Source organism: Perissodus microlepis, chromosome 6 (genome assembly GCF_051167445.1).
Source record: "Perissodus microlepis isolate ML-2025 ecotype Zambia chromosome 6, ASM5116744v1, whole genome shotgun sequence".
Lineage (NCBI taxonomy): Eukaryota > Metazoa > Chordata > Actinopteri > Cichliformes > Cichlidae > Perissodus > Perissodus microlepis.
The window spans coordinates 2,565,334-2,575,000 of record NC_140466.1 but is presented as its reverse complement, the minus strand read 5'-3'; the positions used below and the strand labels follow the sequence as shown (position 1 = coordinate 2,575,000).

At 40.2% G+C, this 9,667-nt stretch overlaps 1 protein-coding gene across 3 annotated transcripts in view; it reads left to right on the top strand.

The window, feature by feature from the left end:
* Positions 1–4,872, top strand: part of sorcs1 (sortilin-related VPS10 domain containing receptor 1) — a 182,539-nt gene extending 177,667 nt beyond the window's left edge. For all 3 annotated transcript variants that reach the window (XR_014800431.1, XM_084930168.1, XM_084930170.1), the window contains exon 27: positions 1,198–4,872. Coding sequence is in view for 2 of the 3 variants with exons in the window: in XM_084930168.1 (XP_084786294.1) it covers positions 1,198–1,259 (62 nt within the window). In the remaining variant the exon portion in view is untranslated. The remainder of the gene's footprint in view (positions 1–1,197) is intronic.
* The last annotated feature ends 4,795 nt before the right edge of the window (positions 4,873–9,667 follow it).

Here is a 9,667-nt window from a genome sequence, read left to right as displayed (position 1 = left end):
CATGTCCCTCTTTAATCACCTCAGAATATTGATGGGTGGCAAATGAAAGAAAAAAAACAAGTGGCTCAGGAACATCTATAACTGTTCCGCTCTACTTTACTTAAATAGCACGTTTAATTTTAAGATGCAGCTTGAAATTTATTACACTTGTCAAGAAAATGCATCGGCCCGGCCAAGTTTGGTGATATGAAGACTATAAGATGATTCATACCAATTTTTTAATTCATTATTCATTTCATGTCTCATTCATTCAGCTTTTCTTCCAATTTGTCACCCATATGTACATCCTGAGTCAACATTTGCTTGTCTAACAAGCTAACACATAACAAGCCTTTCTTTGGGGTGGGAGATGTAGTTTTTCATTTTTGTGGATCCCTCTGAATGTTTGTGGTATATTTGAAGTTTAAAGTGTCCACATTTGACAAAATTAATAGCGAAATAGATCTGAATAAATTCATTGTTCCCAGAATTCCCGGCACTGGTGTGATGAGTTGTATATGTCAGTTAGTGTTAGCGAGCTTCTGCTCTGTTGTTGTGTAGCTGCACGTCATCTCACTCACGCATTTAAAGAGCTTCTTGTCATTAATCATTATGTTGTAATTGTCACTTGTAGGCTCATTCATTGCTGTTTAAAAATCATATATTGTCTGACCTCGTGATGTCTAACCGACACCTGGGCAGGTGAGATTGTCACGTAAAACGACTATAATGTGAAAGGCTTTGATTCCCTACCTAAGGTCAATTAAACTTTGCATTTAAATGCATCTTTTGTCCTGTTTCCTTCCCCAACCGGTCGCAGCAGATGACTGGTTCTGCCAGAGCTTACTTCCTGTTAAAAGGGAGTTTTTCTTCCCCACTGATGCCAAGTGCCTGCTAAAACGGGGTCATCTAAACATTGGTGTTTTCTCTGTATTTTTTAGGCTGTATTTTTTCCATCCATATCTGAAGTACCAGCACTGCTTTGGTAAAGGAGGCCTCAGGTGTTTAGTGGGGACCAATAAACAAGGGAAAGGAGCTCAAATGCAAGACTTTAATTCATGAAGTTTTCAAAATAAAACTTCAAATGAAGGCATGAGTCTCCTAGATGTCCAGACTGTTCCTAACACATATTTACAGTATTTAATGGTCGATACTGTTGTTCGTGTAATCAGCTAGCACTGAATAAGCACTGACACGTTTCTTTCTTTTCTCCACCAGGATGTATGAAACCTCATGTACATGTGAAATTTTCCACAGAACTCCCCACGTACATCGTCTAAACTCTGGACTGGATTACTGTTCCAGCTCTGTCATGGATATTTTTTACCATTTGGGACACAATGGTTTTGAGCTTTATACCTGTGCATGTTGGACCCCGCTGACACATACTGTGCTCTGTTCAAACCAGAAGAAACTGTGTACAGGTTTTCAATTTATTTTAACACATGTCTCCGATAAATTAAATATTTAGAAAAAAGTCCCGTTTATTTATACGAGTCGCATCCATAATGGAAGAAGGATCGGCGGCGTGAACCGAAGAGGAGAGAATGTGTAACGAGCAGCAGTGTTTTGGTTACATGTCTGAGATTGGTTTGCTGTTCTATGAAGTTAACAGCAGTAGTGTATTATTTATTCATGAATATACATGAAATATGTTATTGAAGTGAATTACACATTTATTTTGTAAATCATGAATGTCTATGTTAGAAATTATTTGTGTATTTTAATAACAAATGTCATACTAAAAAGAGATACTGTTATAAAATATGAATAGGGCACCTCAAAGCTTTTGGTCCATTGTCTCTCAGAAAGCTGATTTATGGCACAATACACATTTTCTACAAAAAGTGTTAATTTTTTTTCCCAATTTTAATTTATTAACAACCGAACAACAACAGGGTGTGGATCTCTGGATTAATTTAAACCTTGCTGTTAATCTAATGCTTCTGGTACTATTTATGATACACGCCAGTTTGTAAAATGTTTTGTGCTTCAGAATATCACTTGATGGCTGAGGGGCCATCAATCTGCGGGTGACCTCCAAATATCACCGGACCTTTTAGACCTTTACAAGATACAACGGATGATGACCTGGCAATGATCCCACAAAGAAAGATCATTCCTGGCCACAGTCTGGGAGGTACTACAAGATGCAGAGAACAACTTATCGCGGCTCAGATTTAAGGTGGCACTTAGGGATGCAGCTGCTTTGTGGGAGAATCTGAAGAGCATGGCAGTGAGAAAGAGAGAGACAGACAGAGACAGGTTGAGAGAGATTGAAGACGGCTTTTAGCGGACACGACGCATTAAGAGCGTTCTATTGGACAGAATAAGAAGAGGTTGACTTCTTGAATACTTAATGTGGCCTGTCAAGCTCAAGGCTGGCTAAGGTTGGTTACACATTTAGGGTAATATCCCAACCTGCTCTCAAGTAGCACCCATCTTCATCCCAGCTCATTATTTCATGCTGTAGGATCAGGAGAAGTAGAGCGCAGATGCTACCAGGCTACATGGATGGTTAGCCTCAGAGGACTGTGTGTGTGAAATCTGACAGATGTAAATGCCTGATTGATGCCTTTCATATCTTCTGAGGCAACTTTTTAAGATGTTCTTTTCTCTTTTTTATTTCGGCGGGATGGAGAAATACAGCACAGAGGAAGTTGCTTCTGTTCTGTTGCATCATCTTTCCTGCAAATGTGCCAATATTCACAGAGTTATGAGATGTAAACTGTGCAGCATCATTTCATTTGACTGTAAATTGAGCGACTGGAGAAACTGATGAACAGCTAACAATTGGACGATTCCAATTTTGGTCCAAATCTCCACGCTGTTGACTGAGGCACTAATATTTTCCAAAAACAATTATTTGCAGGTCGCCAATGGCTCCCCAGAGGGTGTGAGTGTTTCTTGTTCGGCCTCTGGGCAAAGAAGGTCATCGCAGCGACTTTCCAAAAGTGGAATCAGCAGGAAAGCACTGATTTTTCTTAGTCGCAGGGAGGGTGCCGTCCTATTTTTACTCGAGTGTAAGTGAACCATTATCTTAGTCTGGATAATTTGGGGTTCTGGGGTTCTTCGTGTAATGAGATGTTAAGGTTACACGTGCAAACAGATATGAATCAAGGGTTTTGTCACCAACTTGTGCAAATTGTAAAAGCAGCAGGTAGTTTTGCAGCACAGCTTGTTGATGTGCTCCGATACTGGAGCAAAATTGGTTAGTGGTGTTCAAGTGCTGATAGTTTTTTAGCAGAGAAAACTTGATAGTAATTGGCTGTAATCATCAGCTTTCTCTATAGCTGTTGAATGGAAGAGTTACAGACAGTGCTGTAATTCAAGCACACGGGGTTATGGCCAGGTTGTTGCTATCACATGTCTGAAGATCTGAATATTCCTCCTTTCTTTGCATTGCTGGGTGCCTCTGGATTTCTACATCACACTTATTGGCACCATATCACACTTGAAGTGTTTGAGTCCATATACTTAACAGGGAAGTGATGCATGCAGACATCGGGCCATGACTGTGTTGGTATGCAGCCAGTGTGTCCTGCCCTTAAAACTGAAAAGTGCACAGACAAACACCAGTGATCTTTTCAGTTGTCATAGGTCTGTTCAAGTGGAAGTGTTCATATTTCAGAGCTGCATGCAAACATGATTTGGGAAACAAATCAGTTTACATCTTCATCTGTCTTGTGGCTCGGTGTGTTCTGTCTGCTGGTGCAGGACAAAATTTGTACTCAGCCATGAGCTCGGTTTATGGAGTTGTGCACAGTGTACGTGGGTAATTTTACAAACTGGTGATTGGGGTTTTGTAAATGCAGTGTTGCAATATATTAAGACATTTTAAGGGGCCTTTTTTTGGTTTTTGCTTATTTCAGACATGGCCAAGGTTTCAAAGAACAAGGTCAGGGCATGTATAAGTAATCTTTGTTAGCTACAAGCTCAGACTGCTCAGTTTCATACGATTTCTAATCTTGGCTCAGTGAGTGCAGATATCCCCATTATGGTCATTTCAGGTGCAAATCTATGGTTGTAAGTGCAGAAGACCCATCTCCCTGCCATTCAACTCTTTAGAATCAGAAGTTGTCTTAAAGACAGGGCGAATGGTGCCAAATCAGCTTGTTTCAGATGGAAGGTAAACCCAGGGTCCAGTAAAAAAGTATTATTTAACAACAACTCATGCAAAGCTACTCTAGTAGAGTCCAAGATTAAAGCTATGGAGCTGAAAATGAGCATCATCGCCCCCCTGAAAGAGTATCTTACTAGTGTTTCAATGTAAAGAATGTAATGTAGGTGTGCTGGGATTACTTACGAATTACTCAGCTCGTATTTGAGAGCATTAATATCCATCTCTCTGTCTGTCTCTGGTTTTGCATAGCTTGAGGGAGATACTGTACAGCAGCCTGTAACCACAGGCCTGTGATCAGAAACAGCAGGGCTCTAATCTGAACCTTAACTCCAGGGAACAGGAAATGACTCTGACCAGACAAGATCAGCAAGGCCATCATAATAACAGCACCTCCTGCCTGTGAGTTTCACAGGGAGAAAGACAGGTCGAACAGCCTGGAAGCCATGTTAACAAGGTGGATCTCTGGCCTCCTGGTTAGGGTGAGCTGTGATGTGACAGGACCCAAGGGTGCAGAAAATCAAGTTGTAGCCTAACTCCGAGCTACTCTCTCTCCTTCTCCCCATCTCCTCCGCCCTGCAGAATTAGCAAGATTATTATTTTTGTAGAGAAATAATAATAACAATTAAAAAAAAGAGTTTTACTACTGTACAGCTTTTGTATAAGAACAGACGGTAAGGTGTTCCAGTGTTTTTGTTTGACCTCAACTGTGCCGTGTGTAATTGTTTTATGCATTTACAATCATATTTATTAAATGGAAAGAAGTCTGTTAACTGTGTTCTCATTTTCTTACAATATTTGTAAAGAAATACTATGTATTTGCAAAAGTAATAATCAACCTATAAAGAAAACAAGACAAGCACATGTTGGTTCTTTCTTCTGCACACATACCGTATACTCACCGGGTCCACGAGTCAGAGACATTTTGAATTTAATGGATTTAAATCATTCATTCTAAATGAAATTATCAGCATGCGTGGATGCCACAAGCTTTTTCATTATTGATTGCCCAAGTTATCCCAGCACGGGATGATAGGACAATGTTCCAAAAAGTGTTGAGCTCATTACCCGACTCCAGTACGAAGCCTCCTCCATGAAGATAAAGAAGTGCTGCTTCTATTTAGTTAGGCTGGATTTGATCCAAGTCAGATTTCCAACTCCAGTGCAGCACACTTTAATATTTCCGATGTGTCTCACTGTCTCCTTACATTCAGATTCATATTCATAACAGATTCCATCCACTTTGAAGTGTTTATATAGTTCAGTCCATAAGTATGTGGACAGTGAATTTTTTCTCTGCACCACTGCGCTGGATTTTGAATCCAATCTGCAGACTTTCAGCTTTATTTAAAGAGGTTTAACAAAAACATTGCATACAACATTCCCCATATTCAGAGGCTCAAAAGTAATTGGAAAATTGACTGGAAAGTAGTTTCATGGCCAGGTGTGGCCTGTTCCTTCCTGTTCCTTATGACCAACTAAGAGGATAAAGACCTGGAGTTGATTCTGAGTAATGAAACAAACATCATCTTCAGTAATGATGATCTTTAATTACTCATCTGCTTGCTTTTCTTCGTTACACCACTTTCAATACTGACATCATTATGATAGTCCGATAATTTTCTTCCCCGCCTTCGGTGAGCCAGTCAGCCTACATCCTGTGAGCTTTACATCTCACTGTACCTCTGTCATTCTGACTGTCAGTCTGTCTCTGCCTCACCCTGGTTACTCAGAACATATCTGAGCCTCCAACTTCACCACCACCAAAGTCTAGTCTCTGAGGGGTCCTGTCGTGAATTCACTACAGGGATTTTGTTCTCCCATGATGACTTATTGGAGTCTAATCATGACATAGATCCCTCTGCATGTGGGCATTGTTAAAGAGAAGGATGCACTGACCAGATCAGCAACATCAAAAGGCCTGAAAGGTCACAGAAGACGACTCAAGTGGATGACTGCTGCATTGTTTCCGTGCTTAAGAAAAACAACTTCACAACATCTAAATGACTGAAGAATACATTTGACTTGGAGGTAGGAGTATCAATGTATGTCAAAGTCTACAATAAAGAGACACCTTCATGAAAGGAAGTATGATTAAATAAAAGTTTAGAACAAGGTGCAAACCACTGATTACATTCAAGAACAAGGGCAGATTAGCCTTCATCAGAAAACCTTTAAAAGAGCTGCACACTTCTTTATGGGCTTTTGAAATACTTTGTAATTATTTCCAATGTAACATGACAGCAATGGTGGCATATTAGAAAAAAAGGCTTTAAGATGTAAAAAAAAAAAAAAATGCAACATGATGATATAATGAATTTTTAAAAATGACAGTAGGATTATTTTACCCTGTGATAGGCTGGCGACCTGTTCAGGGCGTACCCCACCCGTCACCCTATGACTGCTAGGATGAGCTCCAGCACCTACAGCCCTGAACTGAAATAGTTAAAAATCAACAACTGTCAGTAATAACATTCAGAAAACATAAAAATGTGAAAAAAGTAAAATAATAATTATGTTCTTATTAGCAACAAAACCCAGCATAAGAAAATCTAAATAAGTCTGAATGTTCACTTTAAAGTCTCAGCCATCTTTAATAAGACGATTAGTATTTTCCATATTTATATACACAACTTACTTGAGAGAAACTTGACAGTAATTTGACTCTAAAAAAGTCGGGTGCTCCTCCTTCACTCCTCTGCTGAGGGTAATTTAGACCAGTTTGTCAAGCACAGGATACTCTCATAAATGAGGAAGAGAGTCATTAAAGATGAGGATGTTAATTTCAGCATGGATGTAACCTTAATGTTCCAGTGCAGAATATAATGATGCTGAAGTGAGCGATTGTGCATAAAGGATGGGAGTAATTATTACTGGCTCTCTTACGCTTATGTATGCCCTTCCCAAAATAGCTGTGGTTGGAGTGGTGCTGGCGATAATGATGGTGCAACAGCAAAAAGCAAAACTTACAAAGAATGAGTGTTTGACTGTACCACAGCATTGCTGCCAGTACACAGTACTTATCAGAGCTGCAGGAGTCGAGGAGCATCTATCATCTGAATAACAACGATGATGAGTGCGTTACTCATAGTTCACATGATGCACATATCCAAAGGCTTTTGTCATCCTTAACAAAAGAGAGACAGGCCACAGGAAAGTGTCATCACGCACGAGTCGAGGGGGGAGGTCTGGACAAAGTGGCTGGGAACGGAGGAGGAGGGAAGATGGTCGAGGCACTCTTTAATCGTTCTTTGCCAGAAGAGGCTGGGGTGCCCAGGGGAGAGAGAAGATTACCAAGAGATCAATTCCAGCACATGGCTGGCTCTGCTGACATCTCAAGGTAGTGCACTGCAGTGCCCCCCTGGGACACAGCTGCCAATACAGGCTGGCATTACTGCAGATTTACTGTGAAGGGGACTTCGAGAAAGGCCAGGGGAGGCTTTTGGTGAGAGTTAATAGCTAGAGGATTACATAAAATGTTAAAGTGTAACAAGGGTGGAACTGCCTGACTACGCTAATTTAAAGCTGCAAAGAGAAAAAAAAGTTTTCAAACCAAAATAATCTTCAAGTCCACTTTAACAGCATTTCCTGGGTTTTTATCCTCATGTCTCACCGTTCATCAGTGAAGAAACATGTTGGTTCAGGTATGGCAGAGCCTTTGGCTTTTGTAAACACATGAATTATGGAAAGAGAAGTCAACAACTCTGTGTGAGCCAGGACTACAAATTATTAATTGTTGCTATTCTCACCTGCAGTAATATACTGCAAAATTGGCTCCATGTTCTTTGTGCATACAGGGGAAGCAGGGGAGCCATGACATCAGGACATAGCAGCAGGTATCAATGAAAACAGATAAGAGTGATTACGTCAGGCACAGCCTGAAAACAAGATGGGTCATATTACAGTGAAATCAATAATTAATGTAAAAATATAATCTTTATGATGTTGCATAAATACGTCTTTACTATAAAGTGGGATTATAAGTTAAAAAAAAGTCACAGCCACTGTTGAAGCCAATTTTCATGTAATAACATCACATGAAAGCACAGGGTTGCTTAGCCAGCGTGTCCCATACTTAGTTTCTACACATTCTTCAGCTCTGATCAAATGTTCTGATTTTATGTGGATCAACTGCTTTGTTCTTAGTCCCCCTTTGAACCGTCCTTGTTTAAAAGAATCCAGGAAATGCCTCTGATGTGTTGTTGTAAATGTGACAACCTACTCTCAGCGTGTGTGCAGTCTGCTTATGCTCCAAACCTATAATAAAGAGTGAACAGCCTCTGTTTAAGCAATGGAGCGTGCGCTGTGCATGGTCACATGACTCTCCAGAGGTAGGCGTCTTTCCTTGTAAAGCCATCAGTAGATTGCATCTACGCCAGCAGTCTCCCTGTTATTATTGTACACCAAAACATTTTAGTGGATCAGCGTTTAGTTCTAAATCCAGATTTATGATCATCACAAGAAGTAAATCTTGTAACATATGAGCCAAAACTAGTTGTTTAAAATAAATCCATAAACACTTTGATATCTTCTGCTCATATTCTCATATGTAAATCATCATTTCAAAACTGTTAGTAATATTGCACAAAGAGTTATCACTGCTAAATAAACAGACTCAGTTTGATAGAGTTTGATTTAATTTTTCATTTATATAGCACCAGTGCCCAACAACAGACCCCTTAAAGCTGTTTGCAATATGTTACAACATTAGAGGCAAAACTCCAACAATCAGATGTCAAATGTCTGAATAGATCAGAATGTTTTAGCACTGATATTCAAATCAACAGTGTGAACAGCTGTAACCAGGATGTTTCGCGGATCGACTGGTAGATCCCTTCTGCTTACAGTGAACACAGAGTCAGTTTAATGTCCTGAAATATTTCTCTGGACACACCTCATAGTGTCAGATTCAAAGGCCCGTGACGTCATACTCAATTAAAGACTGAACTTAATGACGAGGACCTGAGCACCGCAGGAAACGGACATAATGCTCCAAGAGGGAGAGTCTGAGAGGGAAGGGCAGGCAGAGGACAGCCTGTTACTTTAGCTCAGGGTTACATGAGCGCATGCATTGTGTGTGTGTGCGTGTGTGTGTGTGCGCATGTGTGTGTATCCAAGTGTACACTTTTGCTTTGCTGAAACAAACTGACAGCCTGTTACTTCAGCTTAGGAAAATATTTGTCTGTTCTTCTGTATCACCAACAAACTTTACTTTTCAAAAGCAATTTTTAAGTTGACTACAGAATAGGAGGTACGACTAGGGCTGTCCAGAGTGGCTGGACTGCAAGTGGCTGTTGTCTAATGTTTTGGTTACTTGAGCAATGATCGGTGTTTTGTGTAGGGCACAAAGCAAATATGCTGCGAAAACTCAAGTTGTAACTTTGGCCTGCTGAATGAAATTCAAGTTCATTAAGAAGAGTGAAACATTCATTAATGAATGTGGTTATAACTACTCACAACAGACAGATGAGGCCACCTACGGGTTATATGTGTGGGATAGATGAGGACCATTGAATGGGCTGATAAACAATCACCCAAGTGAAGCATTGCTTACGGTGACAAACCCAC